A 22,137-nucleotide genomic window follows, 5' to 3' on the forward strand; every position below is an offset into this window, starting at 1 on the left:
CATGAAAAGATCAATATTTGTACCCGAGGTTGTGACAGAATTGCATTAAAAAGCTGTTCTGGTGTCACAGTGTTGCATTTCTGGTGCTACAGTGTTACATTTCTCACCGTTCATTCCTCCCATTCACCTACACGGGCGTTTTACATCTGCCAAAGGTAGATAATTAATGCTGTATTCACAACATGCAGCACGTGGCAAGTCATTCCAGGCTTGGCTTTTGCAGCCCCACTGCTATTTCTCCTGACTAGTTCCAGTGTTTGGTATTACTTATTATATCTTGTCCAAAATAAAATGTATTCTTCCTACTCTGCACACACAAATGGCAGAACTGGGACCTAAAATTCTTTCCAGGCACATTTAGCTTATCTGTAGAGACTCATCTGGAGCATCTCTTCGTAAACCCTATGGAAATAAGAACATGCAAACATTCACAGTCACACCTGCGAACCGCTCCACCGTCCGTGCGGGACCCGAACCCCGAGCATGGGCGGCTCCGAGCTCTGCCCCCCAAACTCGCGGCTCTCCTCCCGGACGGGGCCGCAGGAGGGATCGGTACCGAGAGCCCTCCCGCTGCTGCGGGACAAGCACCGAAAGAAGCGCACCCTCGCTTGCCGATGCTCCTGTCCCCACCGCAAGCGAAGCCCCGCGGGGCAGCGCCATCCCCCGCGCCTCGGGCTGGCGGGGCCGGTCCCGGTCCCGGTCCCGGTCCCGGTGCCGGGATGCGCGGGGGCCGGTGCCGGTGCCGGGATGCGCGATGACCGCGGGCATGCGCGGGGCCGCCCCCGGCCCGCCCTGCGCCGGGCATTGGCCGCGGGCGGCGGGGCGGTGGTGGCGGGGACGCCGCGCCCGCCTCCCGCCGCCGCTCCCCCAGCACCGCCCGGCCAAGTTTAAACACCCCCGGCCGAGCCGCCCGGAGTTCGCGGGAGTTGCCGGGGGCCGCGGCCCGGGCGCGGGGCAGCGGCGGCGGCTGCACGGGGACCGCCCCGCCCGGAGCGCGCCCCGCCGCCGCCTATGCGGGCGCCGCGGCGCCGGGCGAGCCATGGACGGCGGCGGCGGCGTGCCGCCCGCCCTGGAGAAGAACGCGGCGGAGCTGACGGTCATGGACGTGTACGACATCGCCTCGGCCGTGGGGCAGGAGTTTGAGCGGGTGATCGACCAGCACGGCTGCGAGGCCATCGCCCGCCTCATGCCCAAGGTGGTGCGGGTGCTGGAGATCCTGGAGGTGCTGGTGAGCCGCAACCACATCAACCCCGAGATGGAGGAGCTGCGCCTGGAGCTCGACCGCCTGCGCCTGGAGAGGATGGACCGCATCGAGAAGGAGAGGAAGCACCAGAAGGTGCGGGCGGGGAGCGGGGGGCGCGGCGGGGCACGGCTGCCCCCGCCTGCCGCAGCCGCTCGGGGGACTCGGGCTCGGCCCCCCCGGCGCCGTTCTCCCCCCGCCGCCGCCGGGAGCACAAAGAGCGGGGCCGGGGTGCGGGAGCGGGCGGGGCACGCGTGCGGTGCAGCCCGGGCGGCTCACGGCTCTGCGCGGATGCTGCCGGAGCGTCGCCGAGGCTTTGGGCGTGTTGTTGTTTTTTGTTTCCTTCCCTGCTGGAAGTTTCCTCCCTCCTTCCCTTTCTCCACCCCTTCCCCGGTCACTGCGTTTCCTTCCCCCGTGTCTGGCCCATTCGGACTCCCGCTCCATCCCCTCTCCTGGGGAGGGACAGCGCTGCTTCCTGCTAGGCCAGGAAAGGTCACTGACAAGAATAAATACACTTTCCTCTCCGGGGCTGGGAATGATTTAGCAGTCTAGTTCTCCTGGAACAGACTTCGGGTTAGACAAGTCATAGGAGAGAGATGGAGAACCGAGTGATTTCAGAGCAGAGTTAGAGCTGAAGAGTAAGGAAGAGCACTCTGCCAGATTGCTGCTCCATCCTCTGATGGCAAGATGTCCCTTGGCTTGTTTTGGGGTGGTCACAGTGTTCCCTGACCCCATTCCTATTAAAGGAGTCTCTGCCTCTCTCTCCTGAGGCAGAGAGCATTTCCCATACCCTGTCAGCCTCTCATGGCAGGACAGCAATCTCCACTAACTGCAGTAAAAGTGGCAGATCTGCTCTTTAAACCATCCAGATAACTGATATAAGAAATGGTTCTTCTGGTAAATGACTATGCTAAATCACCACTGCTGCCTCATGCCATTCCTGATTCCACACACAGAATCAGGATAAACAGGAGATGGGGGATTTCTCGAAGAGAGACCCCAAACTTCAAGATTTGGCTTAACTGGATAAATCCCAGTTTTATATTTCAAAAAGAGTCAGCTAAAGGACTTTCACCTGGGAAATCCAGGATAAACTCTGCAACATTTTGGGCAATGTCTCTGAAAAGGAAGGTAAAAGACCTTTGATGTACAAAGCCTTGATAAGTCTCAAGAGAATGATAAAAGAAGGTCTAGAGAACAGATACAAATATGTTGGATATTTACCAAAGGCTGAGGGTGAAGCAGACACTGAACGGAGCCAGTGTCATTGTACAACTTGTTCTGTGGAGATGTTTCTGAAGTTCTTGTAAGTGTTAAAAAGTTTCCTAAACGTGTCAGCTGATCTCCCTGCCAGTCAACCACCTCAGCTCTGTCAGCTTCTCTGAGGGTCATGAAGTGGCTCAGGGAGTGTTTAAACAATTTACTTCAGTCTAAACAGATTTTAACAGGAAAATAAACTGCATGATACATACCTTTTATTTTTTTAAATCAAGCTGGTTTCCAGTGCACCAGGTCCCTACAGAACTGTGGTCTCTCATCTGCTCTGGTCCAATGTGAGGGTTGAAGACTTTCACAGGACAGGTGCTGATAAGCAGAAAAAATCACATACTGAGAAACAGTTTTTGATGTCAAACCCTCCGAGAAACACCCAGAAAAGCTTTTAATGGTCCTTGCAAGCATCAGTTTGAGATTTCAGATTTAAGATTTATGTGTGAATCTGTTTTGCTTGTGAACCTGGCTCAGCACCCACTGCCTGGGGCTTCCTGAGCTGGCTGGCACTGCCTGGCCGTGGATGTGCTTCCCTGTCTGGTACTTCCACTAATGAGGACTCAAAAGTTAATTTCTGCTCCAATTCATTGGCTCTTCAATAGTAATAAATGACAAAGTTTGCCTCGGCAAACCTGGCATAGCTGTGTGTTTACAGTGCAGCCATGTATAAATGATATAAGTTTAGCTTGTTTGGGGTTTGTGTGCATTCTATTTTGGTTTTATCAATATGCTTGGAAGTGATGAATGTGCTGGTTTATTGCTAAAATAGGTCACTGCATTATTTTAGCTACAGAGTTGTAACAGGCAGCATCACTGTAAATAATCCAGGTTTTTGGAAATAGCAATTTCATTACAGATTTAGTAAGATAAAGAGTTTCAGGTAAAATAGGTGATTAATTACATTTTCTTTCCTTTTTAATACTCAACTCTGTGTAGCTTACCACACCTTTGCTATTTATTATTTATTATCTTTGCCACCTAATGTTTTCTGCAACACTTTTAGCCGCAATAGGGTAATAAAGGCTGGAATAAAATGGTATTTGGCCAGAAAGTCACCAGGAACATGACTTCCCATTATCAGAGCATGCATTCAAAGCAGAGAGCTGTCCTTTAATCTCTCAGCAGAGCTTATTTTAGCCTGGAGCTGTGCTTGGCTGGGTTGTTGTGTGAATGTGTTTTGTTGTTAGGTAGGAAAGGGGCATGTGGATGGATGTGAAAGTCAGCAGTGACTCAGCCTGGCTCCAGGGATTTGCATGCAGCTTTTTGTCTGAAGAGCATAAGTGAAAATGGAGCAGGGAATGCCCCCCTCTGCAGAAGTGAGATATCCAGAGAAGCTTTTGGAACAGGCAAGGTTCTAAATACAACTGTTTTCCTTAAGGACTTTCTCTTTTTTGTCCTGACTTGACCTTCACGAGGATTGGTGACAGCTGCTCTTGACACAGAGTGTCCCAACAAATGGGAGCTGTTCTGGCTGGCCTGGCTGCACTAACACAGGACATTCCAGCAGGACAATTTACATGGGAGGCAGCATGGGTTGGGTTTGTGCTCACTGTGTGCACCAGGAGCTGCACTGGATCACACACTCATCAATTTGCACTTGTGTTTCACGGCAGGAATTCAGACCAGGCTGTTGTGTCGGGAGTTTGTCCATCCCTGAGCTCCTGGCCCTGCTGTGGGATGGTTTGGGGGCTCTCTGACAGCTTTGCAGCTGCTGCCTGGGGTGCTGCAGGGAATTGGTGCTGGTGTTTGGTTATTGGACCCTTAATCTGGTCCTCACAGCACAGCAGGGTATGAGGAGCCATCCTTTGGGTGACTTGCTTTGCATCAGGAATGATCCCCTCAGGTATTTCCATTCGGATGCAGCAAAGGGGGCTGTGGTGGTTTCCTGGTGGTGGCATTAAAACAGCAGATGTCTTCTAAGAAACTCAAAGTAGTCATATTTAATTGCTTTCCATAAGAATCAGTAGGATCTGTAGTTTGATCTGTAAATTGCCCAGTCAAAGACTCTTTACATGTTTTGAAATATCAATGTGTTGTCCTGGTCTGCCCTATAGGAATTAGAACTGGTGGAGGATGTCTGGAGAGGGGAAGCACAGGATCTTCTCACCCAAATTGCACAGCTCCAGGAGGAGAATAAACAACTGATGACAAACTTATCTCACAAAGACATTAATTTCACAGAAGAGGAATTTCAGAAGCATGAAGGCAAGTTTGCTACCTCAAATTCAGTCCTTGCTTTGTTACAAAAAGAAATACTTAATCAAAATACTTTGACTGGATATTCTGGTGTGGTTTTTCCCTGCAGATTAATTCAGATCTGGGTTTTGAAGGCTTGTTTGTTTATATATATACATATATATATATATTTTACCTAAATAGAAAATCTCTGAATACATATGACACTGTAGACATGATAAGAAGTGGGAGAATGAGGGAAACATAACCAACTTTTTGTTTGGCTGAGAAGCATCTCTGGAAGTAAAGTCTAGATACACCCTTTGGTCTATCTCTGTTTGGATTCTCATTTTGCTGGAGGTGGATGAAACTCTGCCCAGCACTGTGGAAGCTGCACTCCCTCTCTCCTTGGGGCTCAGTGCTGCTCACTTGCACTGGGGAAATGCATAATTAAACCTTCAAAAAGTAAAAATTGTTACACCTCTCGAGATATTTTTTAAAACAAATGCAATGCTTTCAAATTAGGAGCCAATTAGTGGCAAAGAAGTAGCTCAACATCAGGCTGACAAACTCCATGCAAAATTCAGCATGGCAGCAATGACTCATGGGTCATGAAGACTGACATTGTGTTACAAAGAACCAGCTTCCCCTTTGTTTTCTTTTTTTTCTCCTTCTTTTTTTCCCTTCCAGTGGCTATCTAGCTCACTGCAGCTCATGTGCTTGCATTTAAATATAGCCACACTCCTCACATCCAGACAAGCAGATGCCAGACGTGCTTTCCTTGTTATTTTTACTGTGTCTACCCATGTGTGACAACACAAACAAAACCCATAAGCCCATTCCAGAGCTTAGGCTGAGATCACTGATATTCTTTAGCCAAAGTATTCGGTTTAAGTGAAATCTTTTAATTTCTATCAACCCCATTTAATTATTTGGATCTATTATATCAAACCTGACTGGTTTTCTTTTAGGACATATTGTCATTAATGAGCAGGGATAGATTTGTCTCAAATTACTTGTTTGGATAGTGTCAGAAAGCAGTTCTGCTGCTGTTTTTCAGTGTCTGTCCTTTGGTCTGATGTAGAGGCAGCATTTCAGGCTCAGTCCTGTGTTGGCTGCACTGATTTTGAGCAGGCTGCAGTGCTGCTGTCTGAGCTTGGTTTAGCACTGTGATCCCTTCTCCCCTGAGCTCGCTGCTCACTCAGCAGGCTGTGACAGGGGTGGTTTCACACAGGCAGCAGAGGCCCTGATCTGGGTGTGCAGGGCCTTGGGAGTCAATCCTGCCGGTTAATTCTCAGAGCCTTGTTGAGTGTGATGGCAGAGGCAGTTGTGTGCAAACAGGAGTGCTCTGAGCAGAGCAGGATCCTGTGAAGGACCTGTGACAGCAGAACACAGAGCACAAGGGAGGGGTTGAGATGAGCCTCCAACCCCCATTAAAGTGACTCCTCCCAAGCCCAAACAGAGCCCTGCTTGATGGTGCTGAGTGATTGGAATATCCCAGGAAAAAGCCAGATGCAAACGTGACCCGAGTGTGTCAAACAGGACAGGCAGGCTCTGTGCCACTGCAGGGGAGCTGCAGCCTCAGCCTGGCTGTGCTCAGGGACACACAGCGCCTGTGTGACCCTCCTGTGCTGCAGGGCCCACAGCCCCCCTCACAAGGGACATTCAGCTTGTGCTGAGTGTTTAGGTCATGGTGCAGTGCCACGGGCTCTGCCTGGCACAACTCTGCCAAGCTGTATGGACACGGCACTGAACAGGTCACTAAACACAAAGAATATTCTCCTTTCTTTTTTTTTTTCTTTCTTTTCTTGGTGTCCTCCCCTCCAGCTGCTTTCGATTCTCTTGCTGGAACAACACCAGGATCACAGCAAACCACAGGAAACTGCTCATAGGATGTGCCTGGGGAAGCTGGCTGGGTGTGCCATTTAAGATCTTGCATTTATTAGAGTTTGAACCATTTAGAGATAATTATTTTACATTTAGGGCACTTAGTGATTTCCCTCTCCTCTTTCCCAGTGCCTGAGGAAATGGAAGGAGATGTGACTGTTTCATAAAATTCCCCACCTTTCCTTCCCCCCCCCACTTCCTGAAATAAAAATTGTAGTGATCTGTGCACACAATTGAAGCCTTTTAGGCTCACCAAATGTTAGCAAAAAAAAATTAGCACAGTGGGAGGAAAAGTAGTCAGCACTGAATTGTATTTTTTCTTTAAATAGCACCTGCTATCTAGAGATCTCAAAGCATCTCACAAGTGCTAATGGATACAGCTGCATTCACTACCTCCTTCTGAGTGAAACCACCAGTCTGAAGTTTCACTGCAGTCCCTCTACTTCAAGGCAAAGTTTTGGATTATTTTGGTTTTAAATCCAGCTGATGTTTCAGGCCCCAGCCCTGAGATTGGCTGCAGTGAGGTTTGGGTGCAGGGAAGTGCCAGACCTGTGCTGTGAGAGAGGAATGTGGATCTTTTAGAACAGTTAAGCTGCAGTTTGTGTTTGTGACACTTCTTCTCCCTGGTGGATATGAGCTGGTACCACAGCAAAGAATCAAAATTATCCTGTGAAAAACTAGAACCCAGAGCAGCACAGAGCTGATAAAAACCAGGGTCCAGAAATAGAGCAGGCAAATGCACCACAGAATGAAAAGGGGTGAGAGTGTAACACTAGAATGTGAACACCATGTCACTGACAGTTCTTTGCTGGGGTTTGCCAGGAACATGTCCTGGGAACCAAATTCCTGCCCAGCCATGAGCAGCAGTGCTTTCCCAGCAGAGCAGTTCCCTGTTCCCTGCAGAACCACAGCTCTGCTCCTTCAGCACTGAGGGCTGGAGCTGCTGCTCCCTGTTTGCTCTGGTCCCTCCCCGCCTGCATGGGAGCCCAGAGCTGTGCAGGCACATCCACCAGTTCTCCCTTTCCTTCTCTGAGCTTTGTCCTGCTCTGCTCTGCTCTCCATCCGTTCATTCTGTAGCTGACCTGTGAGCTGGAGTCCTACAGACATGCAGCTAATTTCTCTTGTGGGAACAACTCTGGATTTCTCTGATGGGGGAAGAACAAAACCAGGAAGTCTGAGCTGATGTTAGAAAGTAGAGCCTTTCCTGGCTGGATGCATTTGATGCATACAGAGAATATTTCTGATGTGGGAGCTGCTTTAATATTTTGAAAAGGAAGCAGCTTTGCAGCCAGCCCAGAGTGGGGAGTGCATCAGCACCACTTGCAGTTCACAAATGGAAGAAGCTGAAGACTCACATAACAAAGGATTTTGCCAAAGTGAGTGCAGTTAGCAGCAGGATTTGAGCTCCTGCTTGGGCTGGGCTCTGGCCAGGGCAGCCTCACACTGCCCTGGTTGCAGGGTTTGCATCTTCAAGGATGTTGTGCAATGTGATTTCATGTGATAGTTCAGGACCATCAAACCCCACATCTGTGCCAATCTCAGGGCAGGAGATTCATCAACTCACCAAGGTAAAATCTCTGCTCTGTGTCTGCCCTCAGGAGTCCATCACTGCAGTGCCAGATCCAAGTTATGGATCTCTGTAATGGCAAAGAGAAGAATGGCTCCTGTGGTTTATAACATTTCCTAATAATTCATTGATTAGATTTAAGGTTAATCTAACCCTTTCTTTATTTTCAGACAGGATCAGTGTTGGATTCTTGGCAATGTTCCAAACTCCTTTCACCAGTGTAATGCTATCAAGTATTCTTCTCTCAAGTACAATCACTCTAAATATGAATTACCACACAATAGGATGGGAAAAGGGTGGCAAAAAATGAGGAAAAATATGTGACCATAATTCAGACTAAATTTTGGTTCTGCATTCAGGGTGGGGGAATCCTCTGAAAGTCCTGTTTCATCTTGTTTTCCCTAAACACAAAACTGGATTTCAACTAAAAATCAATCTCCTCAGCTGGTTTGGATCCAGATATAATCCACAACAGTGATGTGTTGTTTACATCTTACCGAAGATCAAGACCATTTTTTTTACCATTTTCTCAAGGCCTTGGCCAGCTGATGCCAGAGATAATCACAGAGATAACCGAGCTCCCTGGGGCATGGTGTGAACATTGATGTAAAACTGCTAAGGCAGGGAGATGCAGCAGTGTCACTCACTGTTAGAAATGTTTCTGAGGAATGTCAGTTCCTTTTTAAGGAGTCTCTGTGCAGGGGCTTTATGGAGTGGATTCTGTCATCTGTGTTCTCTGTTACCCTTGAGGTAACCTCTAAAGCATCTCTGTAATTCGACCAGCAGGCAACTTCCAGAGTCTGCTGAAATATTCCTCATTGTTATTGTTCTCAGGCTCAGCAGCTCCTGCCTGCCCTCACTTTGTGTTCTGTGTTCTTTTTTTAACCAGGGATGTCAGAGAGAGAGCGGCAAGTCATGAAGAAGCTGAAGGAAGTGGTTGATAAACAGAGGGATGAAATCAGGGCAAAGGACCGGGAACTTGGACTCAAAAATGAGGATGTAGAGGCTGTAAGTGGCTCTTGGTCTTCCTATTTCTGTTCTTTCTCACCCACACTTCCACAGCCTGGTTTTGAGTTTGAAGTTAACATAGAAAGTATAAACAGTGCTGGACTAATGGTCCTGCAGCTGAAGTGTCCAGCAGAGCTGTGGAGTGTCCAGAATGGTCACTCAGTGCAGCCCCACACCAGGGATGCAGTGTGGATCTCTCTGCACCAGCAGGGCCTGCAGTGACCTGTTCAGATGAGTCACAGGCTCCTCTGTGACTCCAGGCATGACATGAGATTTGGCACTTTCTGTGCAATGACCTCCTTACCCACATTTTGCTTCCCATTCCTCACACTGCCTCATGTCCTCAGGCCGTGGGCCTTTCCTGGTGCCAGTGAGGCCAGGCCTGGGTGATCTCTGCTCTGCCCAGTGCCTCTGGCAGGGCCTGCAGCCTTTGCAGCTGGGGCTGTCCCCACACAGCCAGCAGGTCACATCTGCCTCAGGACAGAGCCTGGAGCTCAAAGCAAAGCACCCAGAAACTGAACACTAAGGATTCCTCTGCCTTGTCTTTCTTCTCCCCTGGGTTAAGATTTGATTCAGAATCCCATAAGCCACCATATTTAATATCAGAAGTGATGGGTTTGCTTTTATCTGAAAAACTCCCTGTGCTAGGGGAATTCACTCTAGAAATCAATTAAATTTGGGTGATTGAAGCTGTAGTAGACAATTAGATATTAGAAAAACTAATCTGGGGGTGAGGAGAGGGGGGGAATTTTTCAGATAAAATGCAACAGGAACCCACTGCTTCAGGATATTTGGGACTGGGCCATCGTGGCTCATGGCTGAATGGCCTCTGAGCTCCTGCTTGGATGTTTTGCAGCTGCAGCAGCAGCAGAACAGGCTGATGAAGATCAACCACGACCTGAGGCACAGGATCACGGTGGTTGAGGCGCAGGGGAAGGCGCTGATCGAGCAGAAGGTGGAGCTGGAAGCGTATCTGCAAACCAAGGAGCAGGAGATGGGCAACCTCAGAGCTGAGCTGGGCAAGCTCAGAGAAAAGCTGCAGGGTGAGGACAGCCAGGCCAGCCAAAATGGGGAGGAAGCAAAGGTAAGAGCACTTTGGATCACTTTTTAAACAGCATTTTAAAAACCTTTGGACTTCATACCAAGCACCTCTTTGAGTTTTGGTTGTGGTAGCGTGTTTGCTTCATTTTCTTTGTACACACCTACCCCTTCCCCCAAAGGAAAACAAACCAATTCCTTGCAGGGTCTGGGTTTTCCAAAGACAAACAGCCAGGAGTAGCTTCAGCTTTGCCAGATCTGCAAATATTCAAGGCCAGATGGGTCACAGGGTGCACAGGGATGGTGGTGGCAGCTGAACCAGAGTGGAACAGAAAGTGCCAGAAGTGGTCCCAGAGTCAGGGCAGAGCTCTGCACACCTGGTCCCTGCTGTTCTCATGGCACTCCAGATCAGCCAGGACTAAGCTGGTTAAGTGCTACCAAATCAATACATAAATATTTCAAGGCACTTTTTAGAGGAACCAACTTTGGCCTTATTTCTGCTTTTGCTTCCCATTAGAATTTGTGCAGTGAAGTGTTGTGAGCACAGATGTTCATGAAAAGCAAACGTTCCTGCTGGCAGAGCCAGGTTCTTGCAGAACAGGCAAAGTGACAGTCTGCAAATGGAGCTGGGCTGAGATCAGAGCAGCAGGAATGCAAATTTGAGGGGAGCTTCCTGAGAAAAAGATGCACTGATCTGTTGATCCCTGAGTCCTCTTTATGGTTCCCAATATTTCCCTTTGTGCCTATGACATTACTGCTTTATTCCTGAAGCAAATGTACTGCATTGCCCTCTCCTAATGATGCTCTTAGCAGAGTAGGAAATGCAATAAGGGGTGTAATGATATTGAAGAATTAGAGGAGCTCTATCACACAGAGCTGTTCAGCTTGATGCATTGGTGAGAGTCCATGGTAAATGCCTGCCAGGCTGCAGCAGAGAGTGAAACATCCAGTGAAACACCCAGTGAAACACCCATTTCAGGAATACACATCACAAAGCAGAGCCAAGTGCTGATGGGGTACCCTGGTCCCCTGGGAATGTGGCAGCCAGTGCTGTGCTAACATGTCACTGCTGAGCTGGGCAAGCACTGCATTCATGATGAAAAGGATTATTTCATTGCTGTTAATTCAGCCAGGACACCCAGCTCTGTAAACAGGGCTGGGGAGCCCAGGCCTGGAGCCAGCAGGATAAAAGTGTCCCCAGTGTCTGCAGAGAAAGGATGCATTCTTCACCTCTCTCCAGCTCATCACTGCCATGGCAATGGTGCCTCCTCTCATCAGAGGCGTCCCTGCTCCCTCTGCCAGGACAGAGCTCACACAGGAGCTGCAGTGGCAAGCAGAAAACTGGAATAGCTGCATGCTCCAGAATGGCCATGGCTTGTTGGCCCCACTCAAGGACATTTGCATTGGGTACAGGGTGCTCAGTCTGTGCTGATTTGAGCCAAATCTAGCAAAAATAGCTTATTTGGGCAGAGATGTGGGACAAATTCACAACCAAAAGGACCAGCTCAGACCCACACCTAGGGGGTGAAGGGGAGGAAAAGTGTGTGGGTAATTTCCTTTGAACCTCTTGTTGCATCAGTCTTTATTCCATGTAGTCTGTGCAAAGGAATGTGCTTGGATGAAAGGGTGATCAAACAGTGCCCGAGTGAGCATTGCTCTGCTGCCTCATCCCTGCAGGACAGGCACTGAATTCACCTGAAATTCACCTGAAATTCACCTCAGCCATGTTCAGCCTGAAACCATGGATCAGTGTATTGCAAAACCATTTCACAAACAGGAGCTTAGAAGGAGGTAGAGTCAGGATTACAAGAAATGCACTTTGTAGGAATTTCACTACTCAACTCCTCAAATTTCCAGCTTGTATCCATCCCAGCAAGCTGTCACTGCCATACAGGAGCTCTGACTCTCTGATCTCTGCATCCTCCCACAGGGGTGAGTGGCTGACCTGGCTGCTGCAGCTCTGATTTCATGTGCTGGCCTCTATTAGTCCTTGCAAAAAGCATCACATTTCAAATGGACTTTGCTACATTTCAATATTTTCTTGGAACAGGGTGTCCTGCATTTGTTTGTATTGTTATTAATCCTGCAGACCTCTTAAGGCTTGGAGCTGCTTTTCAGAATCTCAGTTCCAAGTTCCCTTCCCAGAACCTTGTGATTTTTCATCATGGTATGTTTACATTAGAAGAAGACACCTCTTTGTGGGAGGAGCTGGAAGGAACTGTATGACCTTTGCCATGCTATTTTTTCAGTGTTTAGATAAATAACTGATGTTTGATTTACTCCACTTGTTAAAAGTATGAATTCCTAAAACTGACTTATCAAAAGTTGGCCATTTGAATTGGACAGTGAATTTAAAGCCCACATTTCACTCCCTAGGCAGAACCAAACAATGATGATTGTCTCTCTGACTCAGAGAAGATGGCAATGGACCTGAAAGATCCCAATCGCCCAAGATTCACCCTGCAGGAGCTCCGGGATGTCCTTCACGAGAGGAATGAACTGAAATCCAGAGTGTTTTTGCTTCAAGAGGAGCTTTTATACTACAAAAGGTGAGTTACATCTCCTCTGCTGTGGGAGGATACACTCAGGGAGCCACAGGGCAGGTGTAGAAACAATAAATGTGCCCTGAAGGTCTGTCCAAGTTGGTGTTTCTGCAAAGGCTTGTGCAGAGACTGCAGGAATGCAGCCCCAGTTTGAACCTGGTACCTCAAACTCGTCCTTCCCCGACTCCCAGGTCTGCCCTGGATCCTAGAAAGATTACAAACATTTAATAGAACTGAACTTCAAAAATGAGGATAGGAGTGGGTCTAAAATGAAAATTCTAGACCTTTTATTCAATCCATTCCTCTTCTCCCTCTCCTTGTCACAATGGGTAGAAAATATTGAATGGAGACCCAATTCTTGGTGCTGATCCTTGGTTGATTAAAAAAATCTTAAATTGATTTGAATGGGTTTTGAACAGATCTTTTTGCATTCTTTCATCAACAGTGCTCAGATTGAATTGTAGATCTCAAAGTGCTTCCATGGCCTGGGAGGAGAACATTAATTATCTTTTCTTTCTTTCAAGTGAGGAAATGGAAGAAGAAACTAGAACCCCACAGCCTACACCCATAATTCAGCCCAAACCCTCAACTCAGCCTGAATCTGGAATCAAACGACTGTAAGTAAAATATTTACTAAACATACTGGGTATAGTGTGTAATACCAAATGTTTCTTATGCATAGGACCATTTTAAAGACTTAAAAAATTCAGATAACCACATTCCTACTGTATATGAGAGACACCCTGAATGAGCACTTGGCAGATGTGAAACAACAGTTGGTTTTGGCCAAAACTTTTGCCTAGATCTGGGACAAATTTCAGTCTTGGATTATCATTTTTCCATGGCCTCACTGTGCCCATTTCCCTGTTGACTGAAGCCTTTAGACCCTGACTTGCACCATGTGGGCAGCACAAAACCCTTCTGTTTGCTGAGCAAATTTGCTGCTGAGAGGATGGGCACTGGCTTGGCTAAGAGAACCCCACCTTTTTCTGAAATATTAATGCTGCTGCTGGAACCAAAGCTTACTGCCAGAGATGTGCTGCTACAAGAGTATCACTTTATAAAATCACTGTGTTGGCCAGTCCTTTTCTCTGCTGAAACTCCTTCCTGTACATTTATTTATTCCAAATTAAGTCTTCTAATCTCACAGCAACTCTTTGGATTTTTGTGATACTGGAAACTTTACTTTTTTAACTGGAACAGTTGTTTCCATATAAAGAGCTCTTCCATCCTGTCCCCATGCCCACAGCCTTCAGTCCTTGTTCAATAACAGCAGCAGCCCTGGGAGAGTAAATTCCATAGGAAGATCTGGGCTGACCCAAAACACCATGGAGTCAGGAGGGCACTGTTGATTATTTGCAGTAGGCTGCAGCTTTCTGTGCTGAGAGAAACCTTCCTCTCACATGAGTAGGAAATACACTTTGAATTTAAATTTCAGTTTCATTCTGTGACTGTGATGGTGATGATGATGATACTGTGTTGCACAAGATCTTCACTGTAAAGTTTCTCTTTTCTTTTGCATTTCTTTTAGACCTTTTAAAGCTAATTCTGTTGTGGGGAATGGCTGGTTTCAGCTCACACAGTTTGTGTTGTGCAGCTTCCATGTTTGATTTGAAATGCTGCCTTTGATGAAGCAAAGGCAGCATAAAAATGTAAACAGGGGTTGTAAGGCAGAGCACATGTTGGTGAGGTATTGGTTTTGACTCTGCCTAAGCTGAAATTCCTTCTTTTAGATGTCATGCTCTGTCCCCTGGTTTCACTCTGCTCTCTCTCCACTTAGCCATCATATTAAATAAGGGAATATAAAACTGTCTGCCTGAGTAATCTGAAGGATGGTAACAGCTTCCAGGTTTGTCTCACTCTTGCAGCCTGTCTGGATAGGATTTCTCTGCTGGGGTTTTATTTTCCTCCTCTCTTCCTCTCTCTGTGTGTTGTCAACACTGTACTTGTAGTTGGGCTTTAAAAAGTCAGGAAATGTCACTGAAGCCAATGCAGCTTCTGCCCTGTCCCAAGACCCTCCTGCTGCAGTCCCTGCCTGCCCTGAGGTGTCTCCAGAGCTCGCTCTCCTGCCTGGGGAACACTGGCACATGAACCAGGGCTGTGATGGAAACTTGCAGTGCTGCTCTCTGCATGCAGAGTGCCTTCCCAGAGGAAAGTGGGGCTGCTTCTCCCTCTCTTTCAGAGTTTTTCTCCTGATTGAACAAAAAGCTGAAGTACGAGAATAGGAGCCCTCTCAAGGGAAGTTTTATGCTTGCCTGTGCAATGTGCCCTTTTCCTTTCACCACACAGTCTGAGGGAATGAGCCAGATGGATGTGTAGCCTGTGCCATCCAAGATGTGCTCAGGTGATTCAGTGCTGCAAGTCCATAAAGAAAGGAAAACAGAAGCTACAGAATCAGCATTTTTTCTGAGTTGGCACGTTTGGGGTAAACTCTGAGTTCTGATCTCAGATGCCTGACTCGTACATTTGTCTCTCCCCATCACATGACCGAGTTTTAATGAAATAATGTAACCAGGAGGCTTTACTGAGGAGGAAAAGTCCAGGGATTAAAAATGCTCCCTCTGTTTGGAGCAGAAAACACCCTTTTGTTTTCTCCTTAAGACTACGTGCTTGTTTGTCACTGATGTCATGCCTCAAACAGCCAGGAGTTCTCTTCCTATTCTTGCAGCCTACAAAAGCTGGTGTGTCTGTCAGCTCTGCAGCTCAGGACGTGCCACATTGCACAAAAATAGAAATCCTGGCTGCTGCTAATGATCCAACAGTGCTTGCCCATTTGTTCTCAATTTTAGTCTCAGAACAGCAGTCAGTGAGCTGGGGAGAGCTGCATTTGGTCACAAGTGAAATGTCTCTCGTGATTTCAACTTAATCTTTAATTGACATTAGTCCACAGTTCAAAAAAATATTTGGCACAAGGGAGAAGCTGTGAGGAGAAGCCTTAGCCAGACAGAGGGTGTGCAGGTATGGCTGGAGGTGTGCTGGCAGGGTGGGCTGGCTGGGCACAGAGCTCCCAGCTCTCAGCTCTGTGCTGCATGGACTGTCTAATGCTCAGTGCTGAACCCTCACAAAGAACTCGACTTGCTGTGAGCCAGCTCCAGTGCTCCTGCCAGAGCAGCTGCAAGGTTTCCCTAAAGCACTCAGCTGCCTGCAGTTGGCATCTTCCTGCATGAGCAGTAACCCAGGTTCCTTTGGAACAGACACACAGCCCCCTTAACCACGCAGTTTCTTAGGAGGTTATTTCAACAGTTCACCTGCAATACTGGTTTTTAACCTGAAAATACCAACTGTAACCCTTGTGGAATCTTTAACTGTAGTGCTGGTTCTCTCTAACCCTGTGCCAATATCCAGTAGTCACAGCAGAGTTCTGTTTTGTATTTTTTAACAAACACCCTCATCTTTCATTTCATTGTGTCTGTGCCTGTTTGTCTCTTGGAACAAAAACGTGCACTGTGCTCTGCATTGCTGGAGCTGGTCATACCTTGATGAAATCCAAGCCAGGTTGCAGGCTGCCTCACAACAGGAAAGTGGTATCTTTCAGAAATCCAAAAGCAATTGAAACTGCTCCAATAACTGTTTTTTTCTGAACAAGAGTTTTTCACTGAGGAGAGCTGTCTTGGGTGATGCAGATCCCCCTCTCCCTGTAACGTGTCCTGTGTTGTAATTCAAAGTTAACCCCGTGTATCATGTTTGCCTCTGTTCTTTTTAATGGAATGCCTTTTCTCTCCCTTGCTCCAGTCTTATCTCTTCTGTGTCTGTACTTTCCTGACCAGGATCTTTACAGCCATAATGCCCATGGTAGCAGCTGGATTGATTCCAGACGATCCCACATTGCAGCCAATAAGAAGACTTGTGTCCCTTGTAGGAATTTTTTTTAAATGTTTGGTACTGTGGTTTCCTCTTGCATGACCCCTTGTTAACAAGCACTGCTGGTTGCATTCTCCTGGCTGCCAGGGGCATCCCAGAGGATCAAAGTGCCAATCAGAATGACCAGTCAGTGTCAGTACTCATCCCAGTCCTCCATGCTCATCCTCAAACTCACATGTTCTCACCTTCTGCCTTAATGTTGCCACACTAAACCAATCATTATTCCTTGGAAAATCGGTGCAATATGCAGTTTTAACCACATCTGTTAATTCTGCTTCCTAAGCAAGGCTATTCACAGTTCTCACCAGTGCTCTTTGAGAAACTCGTTTCTAATAATTTGTTACAATCATTAGTTAGAGTTGCAGAATGGAGAGGCTGATTTCCACATTAATTTCCACTGTTAATTACAGGCTGTTGCTTTCATGTCTTTCTATCTATGCCCTGTATATTTTGTCTCTAATTATGTATTTTGGAATAGAGTGTAAACTCTTCATAATCAATTCTGTCATCCAATTCTTGGCTCTCCCTGGAAGACATACTGATAATTGTTAATGCAAAGTCTCTTTGCATTAGAACTGCTGCTTTAGCAATCCTTATATTTACAGCAACGACACAGTTTCCTCTCCACAGAGACAGGCTTTTTCCAAACATCCTCCATGAGAATTTTCTAGCCATAATAACAATTTTCATTGTGTCAGAAGGAATTTTAAAAGCTGAAACTTTTAGAGATTTACGAACTTATTTTTCTCCTGCTTAATTTCCTGATAAAATGACTGAGCTTTGAAACTCATTGTATAAACATAGCAGTCCTTTGTGTGGGCTTCCAGACAGAAACCCTGAGCAGGCAGGACCAAGTGGGCTCTGTAGGAAGGCTCAGCCACCAAACACTCCTTTTATCAGCTGGAGCTGGCTCTGGCCCTGAAAATATTCAGTATATGTGTGTGAACTTATGAACTCCTGTGATGAAGGTGGTAGAAAAGTATGAGGCTAATTAAGTACAAAATACTTATTTCACTATTAAGGCTGCACATTTGAAGCCAGGAAATGCAAAAGTTCAGGTTCTGCTGGCACTGTTATTTATGTGCATTTAACTTGTGTAGTGGTTGATTTCCCTTTCTAATCAACAAGTAATTATTCTTAATATTCTCAGCGATTATCATCCAGCCTCCTGTGTATTGAGAGGCATGGAAGGGGAACTCCCTGCTCTGCAGCTGGGAGGGTTGGGATGGTGGTGCTGAGGGGGATTTGGGAGGACGCTGAGGGAGGTGAGTGTGGGCTCAGGCTCAGGTTTATGCCCTGACCAATATTCCAGCCCCTGCCAAAGCTGAGGTTCTATTGGCACAGTCCCTTACTGGGCAGCATTCAGCAGTTCCTGTCCTGGATCACAGCTGTGTGACACTTGGTACAGGGCAGGAAAAACAATCCTCACCTCCTGAAGCCCACCCAGCACTGAGACCAAAGGGATCCACAGCCAGCTCAGTCCTTTGGTAGCTGGAACCACAACTTTTGCATTTCTCAGCAGGCCTGAACACTGCACTAACACCTCTTGTACTGAACCCACAACAAACACTGACTTTACCTAATCCAGTAACTTCATCCCATACAAATAAAACAATACTAAGGATTTTTCCAGCTGTATTTTTAGCTGTATTAAATGGCTGTTGGTTCATGTACGTCATTATCTGAGAGCACCCAAGCTGTGTGACAGGAAATGACGTGCACACTCGTGCATTTGTTTAGAGCCTTCATCCTGCAAACTCTTGTGCACATAGGTGCATTTATTCATTCCTTTTTGCAGGAATCAAGTCTATGTATCAAAACCTCTACACTGGGAAAAAATATGGAGATTTATTTTCTTATCTTGTGAACTTCCCTGACCTTAAAAAAAAATTCTATTTCTGCCTTGTGGTAAAACATACAGATTTAATGCCAAAGATACCACTTTACTTATGCCAAGAAACTAACCTGGCTCGTGTGGCTTCGTTACCTGAGGGCTGGGGAAGGGGGAACCCACGTCTAAATGAAACCTGCACCTTGTAGAGTCAACAGCATTTAGAGCTTATCTGAAGCTTGTGTAGCCAAACTGCTTGAGATTGCAATGACTCCATCCCTAACAACGTTCTGACATGCACTCCCATCAGGCTGCTCTGCCTTGGTTTTCTGCAGATGCAAACAGAGTTTTTTGCTCGGTGTTTTGTTGTGCTGTGCATTGGGGTGGGTGTTTGAAGTGCTTTCAGGATGGTAAACACTGTTCTTTCTTCTCCCTCTCTCCCTCACTGCTCCCCTCCTGGAAGGTTTAGTTTCTTCTCTCGTGATAAGAAACGTATGCAGGCGTCACAGAAAAACGTCCACTTCCAGCAAACTTTTGGAGAATGGTCACATTCAAACAGAGATGATGCCTACATGGAACAAGGACAAGAAGCCCTGCAACACCTGTGACTAAAGCCCTGAGGTGTTTGGTTTGCTGCAGCAGATCTCGACAGCCTTGTGACAAGAAGCTCCTGTACAGCATCGCGGCAGCTCGTCACTTTTCCTGGCCCTGCACACCTCGGGGTTATTTCAGACTCCAAAAGGGATCCCTCACTGTTCACTTGGTGACTGTTTGCTGCAAACAGGAACCCAAGCTTTGTAGTAACAGTTGCTGACACCCTGGGACATGGAAGCTTCTAGATGACTTGTTTTGTGCTGAATAACAAGTCCATGATCTTGTTCGTGCATTAACTACAGTAACACAAGCTTCTTTAAACCAAAAAAGGACGTGTGCCATTATTAGAAGTTTGTTTGCAGTGTATATCTAGTACAGGGCAAAGACTCTTTTACCCTGTTTGTTAACACTACTGGTTGTTTGCTTTTTATTTCTGTAACAATTTTTTCAAGAGGGATACGACAGCTGCACGCCCTTGGTGGCAGCCACGGCTCTGCTGTGTCCTGCCAGTGCCACTGGCATCGGCATCTTGCAGAGTCAGCCCTTGGAAATGCACCTGACACAGTGAGAACTGGAGCAGCCTTGGGAGGGACAGTGAGTGTACATTTCCCTTGTGCTTAGAGTGCCTAAAGCATGAAGAGACGATGTATGAGGTGAGCGTGCCTTGTGTTCTGCAGTATTAATGGAAAACAAATTGCTTACAGGGAGGAATCCTAACTTTTAAATTTTTTTTCCCTTCTTACCAGGGACTTCCTCACAGTGTAGCAGGCAGCTGCTGTAAAAGAATTAGATCTTTCCCACAGACAGGTTTTTAATTAAGTCACACTTCAGTTTCCTGTCTAGGTAAAACTGCCCAGCTTCAGAGGGAAACACATCCTCAGCTGGCTGACATGAACTATTTCACTGACCTAGACATGACCCCAGCCTTTTCTCTTGACTCAACACTACGTGGGCAGAGCAGATGAATTCTGTGTGTGAAGCTGCTCCTCTGGTGGTGGCAGATGTCTGGGTAGCCCTGTCACAGGGCTGAACTTGCCAGCACAGCCCAGCAGCCAAGCCCAGGAGCTGGGGCTGGATCTGCTTTGCAGCTGAGCTGGTGAGACCCCGGGCCTGACCCAGGTCGTCCTTCCAGCACTAAAACCTCCCAGTGTCAGTGCTGAGGACACCCAGTGCCAGTGCAGCGCCCACCTCTGCTCCACACCCTCCAGAGGAGCCTGACAGCTGGGAGAGGGCTCACGTGTCCATGGCTCCGTGTGAGGACAGGGCTGAGGTGTCTCTGTGGCCTTGCCCTGGGCTGGGAAGGTCCGTGCTGGACACCAGTGCTCCTGGGGAGGATCTCGTGCCAGCAGGGCCATGGGCAGCTCTGCCTGTGCAGCTCAGTGCCAGGGGCTGGGAGCTGCTGTGGCACCACACCCCGGCTGCTCCTCCTGCTCTGCAGAGCCTCCTCTCAGGAGAGGCACCAAGGACAGGAAATACAGCTCAGGCTGGAGCAAAGCTGCAGCTACTCCAGGTACTGAGGGGAGGAGGAACTCTCAAAGGACTCCAGAGAGCTTCATGCAGGCCAGTTGTTCTTATTACAGGGTGATCCAAGAGTGGATTTTTAATGTGTGTGAGCAGCAAATGGTTCTTAGTAGAACCTGTAGTAAATCTGTAGTAAAACCCTGGCAATAAAACCTCTCTTTGCAGTGGTGGGCTGTGTGCTGCCCTGCTCTGGCTGTAACTGCTTCATTCCAATGTGGACCTTCTGTGTGTTCTAGGCAGGGAAAGTGTTCACTGTGCCCCCCTGGTGTCACTGGAGCTCGGGGTAGGGGGGACACGTGGCCTTATATGGGACATGGTGAGTCCAATGAGGGTATGGGGTAGATGTGTTGTCACCTGGTTATGCTTTGGTAACATCCTTAAAACAGCAGCACTTCTCCCCTGATCTGAAAAGCAACTCTTAAATGGGGGTGTGTCTCAATTCAGTGATACTTAAATTACCAAGATCTGGCTTCACTTCCATATAAGAAAACAAAAAGTGCAGCAGAGCCACATCAGGCAGTTAAATCGTGGGTGACCCCATGGAGTCTGTCCCGAGCGCCGTTCAGTCGTGTGGCTCATTCAGAAGGGATGCAGTGAGCAGGGACAATGCAGGAACGTGGGCCTGAGTAAGCAGATCCCTTTGGAAATCAGCTGAGAGCAAAGAGCTGGGATAACGGAGCTGCACAGACCCAACCCCAGGCAGTGCAGCACAAAGGAAATCTCCAGGCCTGGTGCACGTCCAGCGGCGCCCGGGGCTGTGTCGGGCCAGCCCTGCAGCCAACACCGACTGCAGGAGGCAGGAATCCTTCCCCACATGTCTGCAGCATTACCTCAACCCCTCAGAGCTCCTCCTGACCTGCTGGCATTAACCACTCGCTCTCATGTTCGCAATGCTGCATTCACACACCCCAAGTGCCATCGGGAAGGATGGCGCAGAGGAAAACGTTTGTAAAGATCTAAAGATCTGTTGTGTATTGTTTGTCAATATTCAAGGAAAATCTGCTTTTAGAAAAGGGGCCAGGATGCTGGCAGGTTAGGGTGTAACAATCCTGCCTGCCGAGTGCAGGATCACTGACATTTTATGGGTTGGTTTATTTTTTTTTTTTTGGTTGGGCAATAAATCATTTTAACAGTTTAATAAATATTTCTGAAAAACATGCATTTCTGCAAGACTTGTGTCTTTTTTTTTTTTTTTTTGTGGAAAGTAACACCATCTATTCTTGGGGATGCAACTTGTGGATCTGTCTGTGTACAACTTCATGGAAATACAGCCTCAAACCAGACAAGGTTTGGGACAGAGCCATTCCAAGACTGATGAAATACAATTTAAAATATATTATATATTTAGGAATGGCTTATGATGACAAAGAACATGACAGAGCCTTTTCTAGAAAGTACTGTAAGCTCCTTAATGCAAGAGGTGTGTCTGTATTTACACATCCTATCCCTGAAAAAGATGTTTTGCCCTTTTTCCCTATTCAGCTACAACCAGCACAAGCCCAGTTTCCAGAATGGATTAAAACCCTGTGTAGAAGGGTGAGGACAGAGTGGGTGCAGCTGCAGCCACATTTCCCCTCCCTCAGTGACTGTCCATGGATTCATC

General features: G+C 47.3%; 1 protein-coding gene across 3 annotated transcripts; it reads left to right on the top strand.

Moving 5' to 3' along the window:
- The first annotated feature begins 923 nt into the window (after positions 1 to 923).
- On the top strand, positions 924 to 21,695 carry RILPL1 (Rab interacting lysosomal protein like 1). 3 transcript variants are annotated; one of them, XM_064727277.1, is made up of 8 exons: positions 924 to 1,336; positions 4,564 to 4,714; positions 9,028 to 9,146; positions 10,003 to 10,230; positions 12,561 to 12,733; positions 13,252 to 13,344; positions 16,495 to 16,582; positions 18,387 to 18,857. In XM_064727277.1, the coding sequence occupies exons 1-8, from the start codon at positions 1,040 to 1,042 to the stop codon at positions 18,453 to 18,455; spliced, it is 1,218 nt and encodes a 405-aa protein (XP_064583347.1). In that variant the 5' UTR covers positions 924 to 1,039; the 3' UTR covers positions 18,456 to 18,857. The 3 variants fall into 3 exon arrangements, with proteins under 3 accessions (XP_064583347.1, XP_064583346.1, XP_064583344.1); XM_064727276.1 differs by lacking the exon at positions 18,387 to 18,857 and adding an exon at positions 18,883 to 19,020 and having other exon boundaries at positions 926 to 1,336; XM_064727274.1 differs by lacking the exons at positions 16,495 to 16,582; positions 18,387 to 18,857 and adding an exon at positions 18,883 to 21,695 and having other exon boundaries at positions 926 to 1,336.
- Positions 21,696 to 22,137: the final 442 nt, after the last annotated feature.

This window comes from Zonotrichia leucophrys, chromosome 15 (genome assembly GCF_028769735.1).
Source record: "Zonotrichia leucophrys gambelii isolate GWCS_2022_RI chromosome 15, RI_Zleu_2.0, whole genome shotgun sequence".
NCBI classification, from domain to species: domain Eukaryota; kingdom Metazoa; phylum Chordata; class Aves; order Passeriformes; family Passerellidae; genus Zonotrichia; species Zonotrichia leucophrys.